The sequence below is a fragment of the Pectinophora gossypiella genome, chromosome 4 (assembly GCF_024362695.1).
Source record: "Pectinophora gossypiella chromosome 4, ilPecGoss1.1, whole genome shotgun sequence".
NCBI lineage: Eukaryota > Metazoa > Arthropoda > Insecta > Lepidoptera > Gelechiidae > Pectinophora > Pectinophora gossypiella.
The window spans coordinates 8,228,116-8,247,588 of record NC_065407.1 but is presented as its reverse complement, the minus strand read 5'-3'; the positions used below and the strand labels follow the sequence as shown (position 1 = coordinate 8,247,588).

Below are 19,473 nucleotides of genomic sequence, written 5' to 3'. Positions count from 1 at the left end.
GCCGCTTGCATAAAACATGCAAATTGGACCACTTCGCTGGTGTGCCTAAGTTCACTCGCTTTTACACTTTTATGTAAAACCGAGGTCCATTAGTCATGTAAATATTGTTAAATGTAGCTTCGATGCAACGTGCTATCCTCGAAATTGTGCTCGTTATCGCGCCGCATAATCTTTTTATAATTCACATTTTATTTATTAAAGGCCAGATTAAAAAGTTATTCGTTGCTGATTTATTAAATTTCAGTCTATAGTCATAAAGATATGAAAATAAATCGTTTGGTTTTTGCAAGGGTTTTAATTGGCGTGACGACTTTGAAAGAAACGAATTCATTATTAGTTGTGTGCGCCACAATAGAAGGCAAATGAAGGCGATTGTTGCATACGTGCGAATGAATGGCGGCCGTTCGGCGCAATAATGAGCTACTGTTATTTAATGACCGCGCACAGCCGCATATAGTAACTCTTTTAAGCTCTAATCTCGATTTGTTTCATTGTTTATCAAATGATTTCTCTCCACCATATTATTTTCTGAACAAAGTGCATGTTATGGTTTAAACCATTGTGCAACAGCGTACCATATCTGCGATACATTTATAGCGAAAAAAAAAAGAAACTACCGTTTGCAGCCCGTAGATTGCTCGATAAAAGTTAAAAAAGAGTAGAGTTAAAACTTTGTTCTCATTCCGAGAAAAATTTAAGCGGTGACCTCGGAGGAGTAGATAAAGTTTGTCCTGTCGAAGGTGGCCGGAGATTAACCGTGGCGAGACTCACGTCGAGTTCATCAATTATATCCCCCTCCCCGCCCGCAGGCCGCGTAAGCCCCCTGGACTAAGATCCTGGAGACACGCCTCTTCACATCTGCTAAGGGACGAGACCTTTTACACTAGGAGAATGATTGATCTCGCCACAATACACACGGCTATCCATTAGCCTGCTCGTCTGTTTCGTTAACAGCCGCCAGTAATTCCATCATGTTTTTATTTTGTTTGTTGCACCTATTTAAACATAACTTCTGTTTGATTAATTGGCTTGTTTTATTCGTCTACTTATAAAAAATATCGTACATTTTTGAATAATTACTGTCAATGCTCTAATATTTTTAAATGAAAATAGCGGTAAGTAAATAGAAATACGTACCTATGAAAAGTTTCCAGGAAATTGTCTTAATTTAATTTAATTTTATTGTCGTACTTAGATAACGATCGTTTGTATTAATGAATGCAAGAAAAATACCACGGACAGCATATGTTGGCGTCAGCTGTCTATTCCTTATCTTATTGGCTAGAATTGAAAAAGCACATGTCTTTGTATCGCAGGCGTCGTGTAAATTAATTGCGAAGTGCCGTCGCCGCCGCGACGGACAATGCAATTTGAGCTGCAGCCACGCCACAGTCACGTGCAACGAACCCTTTCTCTCCGACCAAAGTACAAAAGCGACTCAACCAGAGTGCATTTTCGATGCGAACGACCTACAAATCTAATCTTATGTCATAAGCCTAGTTTATCATCCGCGCAAATACACTATTTAGCGATAATAACACATATCTCAGTAAATTGGTCTGAGTTTCGTGTGTGATTTATTATTTTGGCTCGTGAACAGCGCGAGGTTAGGCTTGTACGACTACATGGCTTTAAGTACTGGAATCAAGTGTTACAGCTTCTTTCAATTTCAAATATATTTGGAATAGCGAGCTATCTCGTCTCAATCAAGTAGGAAGTTATTTACCTAGTTATACACATGTGGGTTAGCAAATAAAGCTCCGTATACTTTGTGTATTTAAGCTATCAGTTGCATGTTTATTTTACAAATACGTGGTTGCGGTGAGTGCAGCGATCATTGTTGCATTGTTTATCGTTGCACAATTATGGCGGATCGCGCTCAGCCGTTGAAAACAAATTGAATGTATTACGCGTACCGCACCACTACACCAGCTTCATACACCATACACGCTTTATGTCAGTTTATACACACATTGTGATAGTTTATACTGTGCATTTTATGATATGTGCGTGCTATTTTGTACCATGTCAGAATAACGTTAGCTGAGAGTAACGATGTGACCAGTTTTAAGATAGTTTTACGAGTTAGTTCCCGATATTGCACGTTGAAAAGCTGTAATACGTTTCTTTTTCTTCTACAAGTTAGTTATGTTGATATAGTAAAAACTGCACTTTGCTGGAAAATTGCAAAAAGTACAAAGTAAGTGATTTCTCTTACTAGTAGTTCGTCGATGGAGGTATATAAAATGGAGCACCTTGGGGTTGAAACCGTGTCATTTGAAATATTGTAATTGGAGTGGCGAGCGGCGGCTGAGTCCGCGGCCCGACGGCGAAGTGCGACCTTTCTCCTTAAATGGATACCAAACCTCTCAGCTTTTACGCGAAAAATCTTTCGGAAAATAAATGAATCCATACCGTATGTAAATCGTATGCCGTGGAAAGTTTTTATTGAAAAACTTGAAGAACTGATGAAAATGGGGCCGCAACGTTAAAGATCTCTCCTCCTTTCTTATGAATGTGATTCGCAGTTCTCAAAGTTACTTTTGTCTTTTTCAACATTTTCTTATTTCGCCGCTGGAAAGTGGTGCCTTATTGAGCTACCGCTGTGATCGAATAGAGATACTTTATTGAGTAAACCAATCCGATCAATCAGTTTTAGTATCTCTGATAGAACATTTTATAAACTATAAACCCAAATAAGCAGGCCAAGTATTAAATTGACGAGCTTTGGTGAATAAATAATACTATTGAGTTAAGCGGAGGGTGTTTACATAATTCAGTTACTTAAGATTAGAGGGGCGAGTTGAGGACGGCACTCAGAGAGGGCACAGGGCAGAGGCCGGTCCTCAGCCAAGAGGCTAAGTAATTGATAAAGCTAACTCCACTGTCCTCAATCACGGCGAACTGCAAGTTAAACTTCGTAATGAGTTATTTATTAAGTTGTCTACGAACTTGATTAGTAGGTAGTCACATGCCTATTATTTATATTCATTAGATACATATACTTAGTGTGCTTATGTACAATATCGTATTCTGCTTACTACTTATTTAATGTTACAATTATTAGTAAGTATAAAAATATAATCTAATCTTGTAACAGTAACAAGACAGTGCGGCGAGTCACCATAAATCACATTTTATGATCACATATTCTGCTCTAGATATTTAACTAAATTAGCTCGCCCATGGTAAACCTATAAATAAATTAGAAGAAGCGTGTTTAGTGTCGCGATGACTAGTTCAGAATTTGGACTGTAATTTACAGAGCATACGCCTGACGTGACTCATGCATACTAGACTACTTATTAATAAACATACACAAAGAAAAAATAAACTACTAACTTCCTTTGCGTGCTTATAAACATAAAAGTTTTTCGTGCGTATCCTAACGAAAACATAAATTAGGTAAATTTACTACATTTTATAGAGAGCATCCCCTTCGTTACAATATGTCCGTAACGACAGCGGGGCACTGCGCGGACTCCCCTCGATTCGTAACGGCTTCGAATCGGCAAAATTATCAAAACTTTTGAAAGTAACAACTTTTCTTCGAACGCTTAAAGCGAGCGAGCTTCCTCATTCGCTCCGAGCTTTCGCAGATTGAGCTTTTGAGCACACTTCGTCCTTGTCTGGCGAGGAAGGTGCGAGCCAGAGGGCAGAGCGAGTGTCGGCGTACAGCGCTCGCAGTGGCGGGCGCCGGGCGGCGGTTGCCATCCGCCACTAGCCGCGCCAGTCAGTTCAGTCCCCGTCGCTGCGATGTCGGTGGCGCACGCCACGCCGCACGCTCCCCTACTTTACTTTACGTTACGAGGATCGCGCCGATTCTTTCCAAACTAATAAATCACGCGAAGCGAAGTAAACCCTCACGAACAGATTATAACTCGATATGAGATAACAAGCTTGCGGTCAGTGATTAATTGTTGGGAGTCAGTCCGAATGATTGGAACGGAAGCGTAATCTCCGAGTTTTGGATTAGTTGCGTGTAATGTAAACAGAGGAACATTCGAAGTTTTCGTGTATTGTTTGTTGACATTAGCGGTGGATGCATGGCGGTATGATGGGCAGGCGGGCGCGGGCGTAGCTGGTGCTGCAGACATGCGGGCGGCGGCGCTGCTGGTGCTGGCGGGCGCGCTGGTGGTGGCGCGGGCTGACTCCTGGACCACCTACCAGGAGCAGCCGTGCTGCCGGCCCGTCTCGCACCACCGGGTCCGGCACCACAGAGGTAACACTCTTAAATTGGTTACCATTATCAAAACATTGGTTTCAAACATAATTAAACTGGTTCTTTTATCGCTTAACATAAAGACGGCGCGACAATAAATGTTTATGTAGAGTCAGTTATTGTAGCTACCTATAATGATAATACCTACCTATGTAGGTAGACATTGGATTGATAAAATGGAACACTTCAAGATCACATGCTCATAAAAATGGAATTCGGAGCCATCATCATTTAGGAGTTCCGTTAGTGGATGTATTAGGAACAAAAACAAGAGTACAGAGTAACGGGCGCAGTCGCCGGTCGTCGTCCGATAATATCTCATGATGACTCACGTGCTAAATATTCTACCTAATACTAATGCAATAAGGTGATAATATGATACTAACGAGTTTAATACCTATTCTTAAAATATTTCGTCACAAGAATGCGTTATTTTAGGTCGTAACAAAGTTAGTCGACAAGACTTGCTTTGTATTTGAGAGTTAATTTTTAAGTCTATAAATTAATTTTGCTGGTTGTGTTTTTGGTTTGACAGAGTAATTTACTAAGTACTAATTAGGCGGTATATACATAAATTAGGTAACAAAATATAAAATAGTAGGTAGGTACCTCTAACCTACTTTACTTATAGGTTATTAGTCAACGCGTGTGGTTAGTTAACGGTTAAATATTCCGAGTAATGAAGTAGTAGGAATAACTCGACGACTCAGATTGTGTTTTTTGGCCGATTGTCCAAAATTTTATTTTAATTTTGAATTCTACTAAAACAATTTTGATAATGCAGCAAAGATCACAGTTACTATAGATTTTCATCGAAATTATTAATAACGCTGATTAAACTATTACATAAACGTAGGTAGTCTATGTACCTACGTATAATATACGTTCCACTGCTGGGAACAGGCCTTCCCTCAATCAACCGGAGGAGCTATGGAGCATACTCACGCTGCGCCAATGCGGGTCGGTGGAGTTGTTTTTACGGCTATATGTAGATGGGACCGAAAACTTAACGTGTACTCCGAAGCACGATTAAACAATGAAATTGATTTACTATAAGTACATTGCATAACTGATGATCTTCGTGGCGTTTCACTTTAGCAGTTTTGACAATTTTGCGAATGGTAACTGTGTCAAAGTGCTCTGATGAACAAAGGTTCATTAGATTTTCATTTATTGAATTTAGTTAAAAGATTAGGTCTGGGCATTATTCTCTCTCCATTTACCTATCTACTTTCTCTTAAGTAGTGTAGCGTGTGTGGGTAGTTGTCCAGAATGAGTTTCTTCTAGTTTGAAGTCACAGGCATATTCTAGTTAAGCGACGATCTTCCTCCAGTCTTCGACCGCATTTCTTTTGTTATCGAAAAACGAAAACCTAGGTAGGCAGATAGGTATTTTCTTTGAAATCCCGTCTCCTGGGGTCCTACGTACGAACCTACACACCTACTACTACTTACTACGAACCTACACACCTATTAATTACCCATTTTACGTATTATATGTATATACTACATACTTATTATACTAAGTGCACAAATTATTCATTACGCATAGGTTGTTTTATTTAATTTTAATGAAGTAAACGGAGAGAAAATGCAAGAGTTGGAAATAATTGCTTCCCCGGATTAGAAGGGTCAGATTGGATACGAGATACTTACCTAGCGCTTCATTAGTTCTCCATTTGCATCTAAATCCATTGCATGTATAAATACCTACATTGAATTCGTTATTATTTCCAGTGAAAATAACATACCTACGTTTTAGTTTGTAGGTACCAAATGCATCCATAATATATGATATTATAAATAGGAAAGTGTCTGTCTGTTTGTTTGTCCGCCTTTCACGGCAAAACGGAGTGACGAATTGATGTGATTTTTGAAGTGGAGATGGAGAGTGGCATAGGCTACTTTTTGTCTCATTCTAATCCCCACGTCTTTTTGTATGGAGCATTTCCCAATTTTTAAGGTAGAAAGCCAAATATTGGTATGCATTTTTTTTGGCGCCAACCCCTTCAAAGAGGGGGTGAAACTTTATATGGGACTTTTCGCAGTTTTCAAGGTAGGAAGCTAAAAATTTGTATATTAGGAAAGGGGAATCGTGGTACCCGGAATTTAACGCGAGCGAAACCGTGGGCAAAAGCTTGTTACACGTTACTAGAAGCTCAGTGGCCATTCCGTAAATCTTTATAGATTTTGGTTAGGCAAGACTTGAACAGATAATACTTCCGAGCGCGCTCTACCTGTATAGGTGTATAGTTATTATAGGTGTATTGTCAAATTTATTTCAAATAGGTAACCATCATCATGGTAAAACACTTATACAGGTAGTGCGCGCTCGGAGGTTTTATCCTTTCGAGTCTTGCCTAACCAAACTCTACAGAGATTTATGGAATGACCATTGAGCTTCCGCCGGTAGGAAACATAGTACGCAGTATTAGAACGTTCGAAAGTTTAGAAGATCGACCTCCGTGGACCAGTGGTTGAGCGTTAGGCTCACGATCCGGAGGTCCCGGGTTCGAATCCCGGTGGAGAAATATCACAAAAATTACTTTGTGATCCCTAAATTGGTTAGGACATTACAGGCTAATCACCTGATTGTCCGAAAGTAAGATGATCCGTGCTTTGGAAGGCACGTTAAGCCGTTGGTCCCGGTTACTACTTACTGATGTAAGTAAGTAGTCGTTACATGAGTTATGTCAGGGGCCTTTGGCGGTTCAATTGTAACCCTGACACCAGGGTTGATGAGGTTGGTAATCCACTTCACAACCCACCCGAGAAAAGAAGTTTAGAAGAAATTCAAACGCGAAACGTACCTACGTGTTATTTCTTAGTGTCGTTCAGATAGGCTATAGTGCTTATTTTATACCATCCGAGCTTCCAACTGCCCTATACCTACCCAGTTTATGAATAAATATGTAAAGTTACAGCATAGAAACGAGACCGCGCCATAGGAGGCTTACAGCCAAAGCGAGTAAACATCTCCCACGCTACTAACTACACTATACTTAAACCTGAGAAAAAGGAACAAACGTGTTTATATTTAAAAATAAATGTGTTCTATTCTTTATTTTGATGTCGAAATATTTTTACTAAATAATACTTAAATAAAATAACATTTTATGCGAATTAAATAAGAAATAGCAGTCGCTATATTTCCCAATGCGCCCGGAATTCATCACATTACTTTAAAATTAATCACATTGAAACAGTAGGGCACAGTCACTACACAATTCGTTAGTAATTTATTAATAGGGTTTGGTTGCAAAGTTTTGATGTGTTTTCAGATTCAGATTTCAGAAGTATTCAGATTTGTAGATAGGTACATATTTTAGTATTTTGTTAAGAAATACGTAATAGTTACGTTATAAAGGTATTTTATATAGGTAAGTATAAACATATAATATTATCTAGCAATGTCTGAGTCAAATTGCGACGTTTAGCGGTCATTAGGGGCCATCAGCGAAATAACTGGCAATTTAAAAGTTTAGTTTGGGCTGAGGGTCGCATGGTAGAGTCGCATACAAACTTGTATTTGTACGACTATCGAGTTCCGGTCGACACACGCGAAACATTATATGTGTATATAGTGGCCAATATCGTTCAGGTTATTTATATAATTTTTACTTTTTTATAAGCGTGTTTTAGGCTGTGACTAAAAGTACTTACCTAATGTAATACCTAACATATGTAATCTTTTCACTGGCATTATAGATTCGATTAAACGACTCATTGGCATAATGTAAAAAAAGAGATATTACAGAACTACATTATGGCGATTAAACTTTCAGGTCAATTATGTAGGTACCTATATAGATATATATACATTTAATTTTTATATAGGCGTATTTTAGGCAACGGGCAAACGTAGTAACTTTCCTAGTCTTTTCACAATAAACTTTTATAAAGCTTCGTTGGTGATTAAACTCTCAGTCCAATGATTTTAATGTTCTAAATAAAAGTTTCTAATTTGAAAAAGTACAAATTACTTTTAAAGCCGGAAATTGAGTGGTAATAATTCTACTTCATTTGTTTGATGAATAGGAACTGGTCATCTGTTCATTAATTCTCAGGGATACTCAACACTTCCGCAATTTAGAAAAACTGTGACTGTAAACATTACAAAAAGTTACAAGCAGAGTGCTAACACTCTATTAGTAGTATACTATTAGTAGTATACAAGCAGATTTGGTTTGCTGTGCTAACACAATGGAACTTTAGTTTTCTAGCATTTTCTCATTCGACAGATGGGACAGATATCCAACTAAATTATCTTGTTTAGTAGGTATATAAAGTACATAAAGGTGGATGGAGCTTCACACACTATAATTTGAATTTATGATCGCCCGAATAATGTCCTACTAACACTAGTTTATAAGTTGTTTGTATACTAACATTCTATGGACTTTGTCTGAAATAAACGATTTTTATTTATTTATTTATAATTAACAAATAAAACTCAAAGTTGAGTTTTTTGAATTATGTACTTTATATACCATACGGCAGCATCTATGCTGCCAAGTTTAAAAATATTGTTACGAAAGTGGGTTTCGGCATTGGAAGAAAACTCACTAAGTCCAAGGGAAAACGAATTTATGCTCTACACATGAGGTACAGCACTAGCATAGAGCTACGCGGTTTAACTTCGTCCCCGTCACTTCACTTTATTTCGCACTTTACTCGACACTGGAACACTACACGAAACACAGCACTTTTAACACTTCACTAGACACAACCTAAACACTGTTACTTCACTTCCACTATTTCTTTGCTTTCACTTTTCCACTTCTTCTTCTTGCTTCGATCGCTCTAGACTGAACTGGCTCTCCTTGCCCTTCCCGATCCTTATATACTTACCCTATAATCACATACTAGAATTGTTGACTCCTTTCTGGAAAAATCTCGGATAGAACCACCTTGACCATTCCAGTACACAAAGACAAGGAGGATGCTATGCGTTAGAAATAGATACTGTCAAGAGAAAAAGGGAAAGGAGAAGTTTATGACAATTTTCGAGAACTCTCTGGTTGAAAAGTTTGTTGTGACAGACGTTAAATTGTCAATCCGTCATAATATTAATATCGTTCCGGACTTCGGTAAGCGTATTTCCATGTCTGTTAAATATTTAATTTTAGATGAAGAATATCCGCGCCGATTTTTTGTTGGACATCTGCGAAGTTGTCTTCATTAGTACGAAGCAAGCATTCCACACTCACGCGACCAGAAAGTAAAACACCCTTCTTAAAATACTGACGTATCATACTCCTTTCTGGGGACAGTACCATTATACAAATCACAGCATTACTTTAGGCTAACCTAGTCTCAACCCTAGATGGTTGCGCTTCGAAGTACAAAGATAACTAAAATAATAAACATACAATTCAATAATAATTCTATGAGATTATAATAATCATACCACGTTTCATGACTCAAATTAGAACTAAACCGACAACTTTACGTCCGAATCAAAAGCTTTATTTTCGTGTTTAGGAGGTCTCTATTAGGTTACCTGCATGTACCAACAATATCAGAATTATTATTACTTACGGAAATATTTTAATTAGTAAGATTAACAACTTTTGCTGTGTATAAATCGAATATTTCATATAACGGTGACAGTTTAAAACAAATTGCAAACAAGACAATTTTAATAAAGTTTACATAAATTAGCAGTTTGTAGCTAATAAAATTATTACTTCATCGAGCCAGTATTATCTATAGAGGCGATTGACGCTAATAATTGCTTTGCTAGAGTCAATTGAGTTATCTCCAATTATCCAGCCAGAAACTATTAGCATAAATATACAGTGGGAGATTATTTATCGTCGGTATTTACCGATACGGCCGGCAGTGGTCCGGTCGCTTCGTTATAACAAGGATTCGTTAAGGGGCCGCTTGCGAGGAGTTAGAGCAAAAAAACCCAGTGTGCGATGGGCGATGGGTCCGAGTGGAGTCGCTGGGGGGCAGGGGGCCGCGGGGCGGAGCGCCGCGAACCGGCTTCGCGTGCGCTCGCGCAGGTAATTGACTCTACCGCGCGACCTGGCTAAATTAAGTTATAAACGAGCTAGAGTAATCGGAGTATAAGCGATGCCCGCCGGTTTTATTATAACGTTCTTTTCATGACACCCCATTAAGATGGAATTTATATAATGTCTTCAGCGATTAGAAACGACATTACCACTATTTTTTGTAAAGACATTTTATAGTCAGACAGGGTCGCCGTAAGTGACTAGTTCTTAGTAGCTTTTAATACACAGAAGTGCAAAGTGCAGTCAGTTGTTTGCGACTGTGAATACCAAGTTAAAATAACTTTGATATTTCGAAATTCTTTTCCCGACATTCGGGCAGCTGTAATTAGCCAACGACAGACATCTTAACCACAACCAACCGGAGATAATACGTTTTTATCACTATAATTGTCCGTCGAACATGCGCTTGATTCGGTGGCATTTTTGAAGTCAATGACAATGGAAAATAATTTATTTATTCATCGGTGAGCATTGGATTTTATTGTCCGTGTCCAGGTGTTTGAACTGAGCGTTACTCTTGGTTCTATATCCGTGTATTGTGCAATCCGTGGGTCGTGGGAATCGTAAATGTCTCTATCTGCGATATCTTTTCTAGCCTTTGCGCTGTACGATTAGTAGGTATTTGTAGATTACTTTTGATTTATCGTTAGTGCACTGTGCCTAAATTGCGGTTACTGATAATGTTTGTGGTCCAATGTCGTGGTCGTTGAAGCCACAATGGATGTCGGCCTGGCGTGTGGTCCGCCGCGAGAGCGATCGTTCTGACAGCCGCTATTCTGGCGATCTTATCGCACTTATAAACCTATTTACTCTGTGCCGGTATTCACTGGTAACCGCTATTCACAGGTCAAACACACTCCCCCTTAAATATAATATCGTTGATACATCACGGACTACAAAAGCAATAAACACCGTGTGTTTTTTTAAACTGGTAAAAACCTGTATTGCCTCGTTATATTGTTGTTTTATTATGTTACTTATATCGACAAATTCATGTACGTATCAAAATATAACATGGAGTATTCGAAAATACAATATCTCAAGTAATATTTTTACAATTTGACACTCGAATCCACATCGCAAGCTATGAAATATTGTTCAAACTGAAATGCCAAACATAATGTATGTTAGATTCTGCTTTCGACAAATACGTAGGTTGGTACTTACGTTTGGCGGACTGCATAAAGTATAGATATTGAGAACGGTGTGATTAAATATCAGAATTTACCGTTAGCTGAAGTCAAAGGTTAACTGGCTTTAAATTACTATTGTACTTTAAATATATATGGTTGGTTGTTTTGCGTCGTAATAACGTCGTGTAGTGAATAAATCGTGCCTTTTAACGACGTCGCTTAAATCCTTCGTAGGAAAGTCGTATTGCGCGACGCGTATTGCTTAGTTACCTGCCGTTATTACCTCTCCTGTGTGTTTGTGCGATGTAAAGCCTCACCAATATCGCTGGGTGTCGTGTAGGGATTTCCTTTGCAGTGTTAAGCGAGCTTTATTGGTCGTGAGACGTCGCGTCGCGGGTGGTTCGGGAGCGGTGAGGCAAACTAACTCTAACCGGCATACATGCACTCGGATTGACTGACGTGGCTCACTCTATTCTATCCCAAGTAAACCTAGCGTGTCTTAGAATAACAACCAGCCCGTCCCGAATACGATTACAGCCAATTACCGGGCGGTAAAGGCTCGCAATAAAACCATTTTAAAGTGGATGAGGCTGCGCTGTAGCTACAATTACCTACTTAGGTACATGTAATGTTGTGGTGCAATGTGCATGTACTTACTTATTATGGCTGTTAAAGAAAACCCTGTATTCTAATATACGGATGATACGTACAAGTAGTAATGATGCTTACCATTTTGAAATTGTAGCATAGCTGGCAATGGCTCTATTTTTCTCACAATATTTTGATATTTGTTAAGCGTTTGGTAAGGCAAAGTATATTGCCTACAATGGGGCTTTTATGACTAAACAACATCAATTGAGAGGTGGGTACTAACAAGTTATCAATTGTAACATTATTGCGTGGAAGCAAACACAAAGCGGTCGAGTATTGACACTAGTATTCAAATACAGGGTCCGTAGTGTAGATAAGAGCGGTAACATGACACTCCTGGCATCGTGGGCACAAGAGCCTCTTGCCCGCACTCCACAACGGATGCTCAGGTTGTGTGCTCGCTCTTTGACATCGCTGAGAAATGTTAGAGCTCAGGACATCCTACACCGGACACTATCTGTACCGTCGGCACAAACACTCTCAATGACTAAGCCGGCACTTGTCTTATCTTCCATTACACTCGTATTTTCGAGCGGAATGTGACAATCGTAAATCTAGCCAGCAGGTTGTATGGCGTTTGTAAACACTTCCCTATCTTCATTCCCGAGATAGCTTCGATTTCTACTGCGACCGTGACAGGCTGTTAAGGAGGTGAAATATGAGATGTTTTGTTTTACGGCCAGCCGTAAACAACGCAGTTAATATCTTAGTGTCAATAGATATCTATGTAGAAATAAACTATTATCTACATGGCCACATTGCTCAATCTCCAAAAATAATAATTAGACGTAAATTATTATTAGGTAGGAAAAAACCCCGATTGTCCAAAAAGTAAGATAATCCGTGCTTCGGAAGGCACGTTAAGCCGTTGGTCCCGGTTACTACTTACTGATGTAAGTGAGTAATCGTTATGAGCCATGTTAGGGGCCTTTGGCGGCTCAATAATTACCCTGATACCAGGGTTGATGGGGTTGGTAATCCACCTCACAACCCACACGATAGAAGAAGAGAAGATTAGGTAGGAAGGTTTAGGTTAGGGTTGAAAGGTTGCCACGAGATAAGAAAAGGTCAGTGGGTAGACCAGCGGCCCAGTACTTGGATGACATCGTTGCAGCTACTGGAAAGTTGTGGATGAAGTTAGCGCAGGACCGCAAAGAGTGGTGCAAATAGAGGTGGCCTGGGATGATGCTTGCTGATTGATGATGATGTCAATTTTATGATCTATCGTTACACTAGAAAAAGGTTTTCTTAAACTTAACTTTTAACCGTAGAATTTATTTTACATTCAGGTATATTTTATGACTAGTTAATATAGCAAATAATAAAGCAAAGTTTATTTCGACTTGCACATGAGTAGATAATATTCTACTAATTCTTCTAATCATTTAGCTCGTGTTGGGATGTAGATAACATTATGATGGTGATAACATTTTGATTTAGTAGGTAACATGAGTTGATGAAAATACGGAAACACTGTAATATATAATAATAGCAATGGCCAACACGTTTTCATTAGTATTGAAGTCCTAACTTAAAATTTACGGAGCTGACAAGACTCCGGGTCAAATTATTTCGGTCCAGCCTACTAAATATAACTGCGACGCGCGCCAAAGCAACACCAACGATAAATTGGCAATTATTTCCAATTTTTTGTGCAATTCATACCCGCCGGGTTGTGTTTATGGCAACGCTTAGTTGAGTGGAATGATTGTGTAAAACTGTTGGAGCCCGTCCAACGGGAGCGGCGAGAAACAAACGGCTCAAATATAGTCAAATAAGTGAACCCTGCAAAGCCAGTGCACCAGAGGAGAATCCACCGGCCGATTACCTTCAAAATAAACCAATTTTAGCATATTCGTAATTGATCCTCCAACTGAAAAGCGTGCGAACAATAAAATCGGTATACCTACCTACCCAGGCACAGTAAAGATGACTTCATCAAATACATTCTCAAATTGAAAACTCGCTGAAAGATAGTAAATTGGCTATGTAAAGATACTAGGTACTCTCTTTTAACATTCATGAAGATTTATAGTACGAGATTCAATCAATTGATTTTGTAAGTTCAAGTCAAATGTTAGTTAACAAGATTCGCAGAACGAAGCGTCGTCGCGGCAAGTTATTTCTGTATCAGCAGTGTCTTCTTAGAAATGTGTGCAAGCTATATCAATGGCCCTTTACATTGACTGTATTGTGTATGTTCGGGTTCAGATACTGCGGCGCGTAATCTGACGGAAGTGATAAAAATGCGGCGAGGCCAACCACTCGCTGCGGGAGTCTTGACACCTGTCTGCTTGGCCGTGGGTTATAGCTGTAATTTTACTATACTCAAAGGAAATTATTTTCCCTTTTTGGTGGACCCAAGGCAGATGGCATGATGATAAAAACCAGCAAAAAAATCTTTGTAGTGCCGGTTATTTTTTATTAAGTAGGTACGTAATAATCTCTGATACAACCTTACATGACAGCAAAAATATATGTTCAATAATCTACGGCTTACGTAATATATTTTCGCTACAAATGACAATATAATAAATCAAGTACCTGCCATATAAAATGATCAAAATGTCGTGGCGTACCAAACACAAGCGGCGGCGGCGCGGGCGGCGCAGTGTCGGGAGCATAGTGTAATAGGCGAGGCAGCGTGTTGCTCCGCTGGCATCGCTCCAGTCGTTTCAATTTTATCCCGCGGGACGCTCTGTAAACATCCCTAAATGATAAACGCATAATTTAACGCCCCACCGAAACACGAAAAATCGTGCATCCATTTATTTTCCCGATCACAGGAGCGTGAAGACGTTCATTTCTGAAATTTACGACCTTATGTGAATTCTATTCTCAGTTTTCTCACAACATGCTTTTTGGTTTTGTTATTTATAGGCAACACATGTATCACACATGAAATACGATGATTATAAGACTTAGGTAAGTAGGTATATTATAATTTTACAAGACGAAGATAGAATTGGATTATTATATAACGTTGCGAGACAATCTTGATTATGAGCGATAAAACAAGATGCGAGAGTTATATTACCGGCTTTATGAAGTTTTTATAAGCCTATAAGAAGTTTATATTATATCTTAAAAGCTATATGAAACGATTTAAGATCATTAGCCCGAAGAGTCGATCAAGAAATTCTCCCGAGAAAATTGACGTCGATATTCATCTGAAATTAATTGGTGGCGCTAACTTTTGATATCAGTTTTAAAGGTTTCTCGATTGACTCACTAAAAGTTTTGTCAAAGAAGTACAACGATGCGGTGTTCCTTACAAAGAAGTGTTGCTCGATGTTCAATAGGAGGGGTTATTAAATTTCTCCGCGACTATGCGGTTGTCATGCTTTGACATGGCGGTATACCGAGGAAAATCCAATTCCCACGAAATAACAATAGCGCGCGAGGCTGCGGGCGCAGAGCGCGGATGTAGAGGCCCGGGGCCCGGCCGATACCATCGCCGGCGTCGTCGCCGCACCACATAAATCTAGCTTTGATACATTTTGGTAAGAAGCCAACTACCTACATGCTGCATAGCCACCCGAACACTCGCTGTTGCAAAGTAATAACGGTTTCTTTCGACACATGATTTTATTTCAGCTTCATAACACGCTGTGCTGAAATTTTCTCACTACATTTCCCTAAATGCTAAAATACAAACATTTTAAGAAAACGGTCCCGTAGACATCTAAGCTTTTAAGCTACCTATTTATCTTCAAAGAGATGAATCTATTGTCGTATTGTGGTGTCGCGTCGGTTAAATTTGGTTAATTTTTCATACGCCCACTTCTGCGTTTGTTGTACGCAGCCCAAACTACTCAATTAAAGCCAACAATGAAACTGTGTATGTAACAGAGTATTGTGACTATGTAATCACTAGTTATGGAGTACAATGAGCGCTGACTCACTGTGCTGTTCATTCGGTTTTCATATTAAATAATCCGATTGTTACAAAAGATTTATCTTGTGCAATAAAGGCATTGTGGCTGCGGTTCGTGTGCGTTCATATCGAAATAAAGACATTATGTTACAGCGTTATGATACGGAGAGCCGATCGGTTGCATAATGAATCGCGGGACCGCGGTCCGCGGCGCGGGAGGTACTACTATCTGCGACCGGCCCACGTCGCCCGAAACACAGGTCCCTAGTGCCTATGAAGTTTGTCGTGGATTTGAATCCGTTCTATGCATGCTTTAGGACAAAGAATACAATTTTGAATCTCTTTCTCCTCGCGAAGGGATAGTACCTCAGGCTAGTACATTACTAGGTACAATCAAATATGGCTAAAAGGTATTTAGTTCGTATTATTGGCCCCATCTCTATGTTTACATTATGTTGAATTGGTATATGTAATTATTTTAAGCGACTGAAATAGCAAAGAGCTTAAAAAAGTTCCAACAAAAAAAAATGTAGGACAAGGACGAAATAACTATCAACTAGCAACAAATTAACATCCAGAATAAAAACAGAATGGCTCATTTTATAAAAGCTTTCCAAAAGCTTCGAACCAATATAAGTTTGCTTTTATTTCATACTCATAATGGAACTAATAAGGCTCTAAACGTCCGCGCGCGGGCTGAAAGTCAGCAATTAGAGTTTACTTTCCTCGGGCGATAAGTTCGTTAAGTAATAGGGTTCATTTTCAAGTCGGTGAGGCAGCCTCGTTAATCACGGCTTCCGTCGCGCGCGCCGGAACTCCAGCTTATTTTTGATTGTTTTTGATAAAACAAACAAAGACAAATTATAAACGCGAATCGTTAATCATGTGTGTGAAATAAACCGTACTTCCTTCTGAAAATATTATTGTTTTCTTTTTATTGCTTGCCAGGCATTTATATATTAGTCGCAGGTCACGTTGGGGTTAACCTTTAATGTGTTTAATGCGGATCTATATCTTATTCGTCACTACCAGGGAGAAGAGGGTGAACTTTATGAGCTTTTTATGACGTTTAGTTCACTTAAAGCTCGTAGCTCTGTATCGAGATTAAACCCGGCAATCTATGCGCTGGGACGAAAATTTAAACAAGTGCATTGTTGCCTCGCGATCAAAACACAATGGCTTAGCGGCTCATCCGGATAGTAAAAGAAAACAATTTGATAGCATTGAATGAATTGTGACCGAGTTTTCATTGTATGACTATGTACAAAAGTGAAACAATTTTGAAAGAGGATTGAGTTAGTAGTGATATCGCAAAATCCGCGGGAACGGGCGGGTGTGCGCGGGTGGGGTGTTATGAAAAAGCGATCACCGCGGCGTCGCTCACGCCTCGCACCGGTTACCAAATTAATGTGTCACGAACTGTATCGGCTACAATATTGATGTTGAAAAATGACGCGCCTTGACGTTTGATTGCACTCGTAAATCTCTGCTTGTGTGAGCATGCAGCCCTTCATTTGCAATGTTATAAGATTTTGATGGTCATATTTCGATATGGTTCAGATTTGCTTTGATCTGTTATTTATCATTAATCTATTTGAGTCATTGAAGTTGCCTATCTAGAACCCCATAATGTGTCTAATGATTAATAGTGGCACTATCCGCCGATGTGGATACGGAGGCGAGCCCGAGATCGGAACGATTATCATGAAGCTCACGCTTGGGTGATCACGGAACAAAATTAATTTAGCTCAAGGCAGCGGAGGCCGAGCTGCCGAGTACCCGAGGGTATTTCAAGCTCGATGCGGCGACTTGTATTCATGCCGGTCGAGTGCCTGTCAGTCTGTCGAGCGCCGGAATTGATCTGTAAAATTGATTTCTATTCGATTTTGACAAACAAAGCTTTGGTGGCGGCTTTCTGAAAAGCTCTTTTTTCGCAGACTATAAAGTAAGACAAGGATGCTGCTATGCGTCAGAAAAGGATGTCGCTAAGAGAAAAAGAGAAAGAAGGATTTACATTCGAGAATTATCTGCGGTTGCGGAGTTTATGTGATGTGAAATTGACAAACCGTCACACCTCCAAGACATGCTCATTCCGAGCATCGTTAGAACTGTGATACTGAGCCAGTCGATCCACATGCACCACCCTTGGAGGACCTTTCGAATTCTGTAGGTAACATCATTGATTCTTGTTATAACTTCATAAGGTCCTTCCCAACTTGGCTGGAGCTTTGGAGACTTTCCTTTTCGCTGCACACGGTTGTGAAACTTCGCCTACCTACCAGAGACCCTTCGCTGAAAGTGTTCGAATTCGTGTTTCTATCGTAGCGAGTTTTCATTCACTCACTGGCTCGTAGGTTTTCCTCCCTCACATATTCATGGATTTCTTATAATTTCTTCCTTAAATCACTGGCATAATCAGTCAAGCAGCCGATGGGTGGTAAAAACTCTCGAAAAATACTTTTTTTTCTGTTGTGACTTATTGCAGATTTGCCGCAAATGGCATTAATTACTTCACCTGAGATTCGAAAAATACTCTGAGCATAAGCTATTAGTGATAATATAATACAACAATTATTTGTACAATATTATCACAAAACTATGGTCCCAACAAAAATATTTTCATGTAAAATGTAACCAAGACGAGACGAGAAACGGCTAAGCCACTTATTGTGCCTAACATGTGTTTTTAAACTTCGGGTTTCTTTAGTTAGGGTGTGAAGAGTTAGGCTTGCGTTTACATGAGATCTGATTACTTTTTGACATTGCGATTGATATGATCTCGTCTTGGCAAGATTTTACGTGAAAATGTTTTTGTTGGAATTTCAGTTATTTTTGATAGATGCTTAGGCACAGCAATCGCGCCGCGCACGGCAGCGCAAATATCGAGGGTTTTGACCTATAGATGAAGCGAATGCTATCTACGCAGATAAACGTCTCTATTTGTGTGCCACAGGCAATTTTGCTCAACTGCGCACCCTCTTAACGTCCTGGGCGTGTAAATCAGCAATGTACCAAAAAAGGTTCGACTTTTTTTTTAATTGAAGCGCTGTCAACCTAGCTACGGCGGGACAAATTTATTTTTTCACTTCGTACAATACAATTGCGATACAATATGTTTGAGACTCGACCGCATTAATGAATTTGTCTTTGTTTGGTGGGTAAAAGTTCGAAGTTTTAGAATTTTCTCGTTGTTTGTGTACTGACTGATACTCGCTTACATCCCAAATTTCAGCTTTCTAAGACATCTGGAAGAATCTTATAATTTTAATGATCGTTAGTGCGTCAGTCAGTGAGTGTCAAAATCGGGGTTATTTTGCATATTAATAAAATAGCTATGAGTTTAAAACGTTATATCTTTAATAAATCCACTGCTGACTACATATATCCTGAGAATTTGGTTTATTTGGTATAATCCAAATAAGAGTTATGAGGGTTCAAAAAATCGACGAAACGTTTCGAGAAAAGGTAGGCAGTGCCCTGCCCTTGCGCTTCGCTTTGCTCGTCTTGGCGGGGGCGCTCCCGTGCCCCCAGACAGTTAGTTTCGTGTAGACTGGTGCAATGACCTGTC

At 39.4% G+C, this 19,473-nt stretch overlaps 1 protein-coding gene across 1 annotated transcript in view; it reads left to right on the top strand.

Annotated features, from left to right (window-relative positions):
* The first annotated feature begins 3,720 nt into the window (after window positions 1–3,720).
* The window catches only part of LOC126366488 (semaphorin-2A-like), a 50,467-nt gene continuing 34,714 nt past the window's right edge, over window positions 3,721–19,473 (top strand). The window contains exon 1 of the mRNA XM_050009599.1: window positions 3,721–4,222. Coding sequence (XP_049865556.1) covers window positions 4,096–4,222 — 127 coding nt within the window. The 5' untranslated portion in view covers window positions 3,721–4,095. The remainder of the gene's footprint in view (window positions 4,223–19,473) is intronic.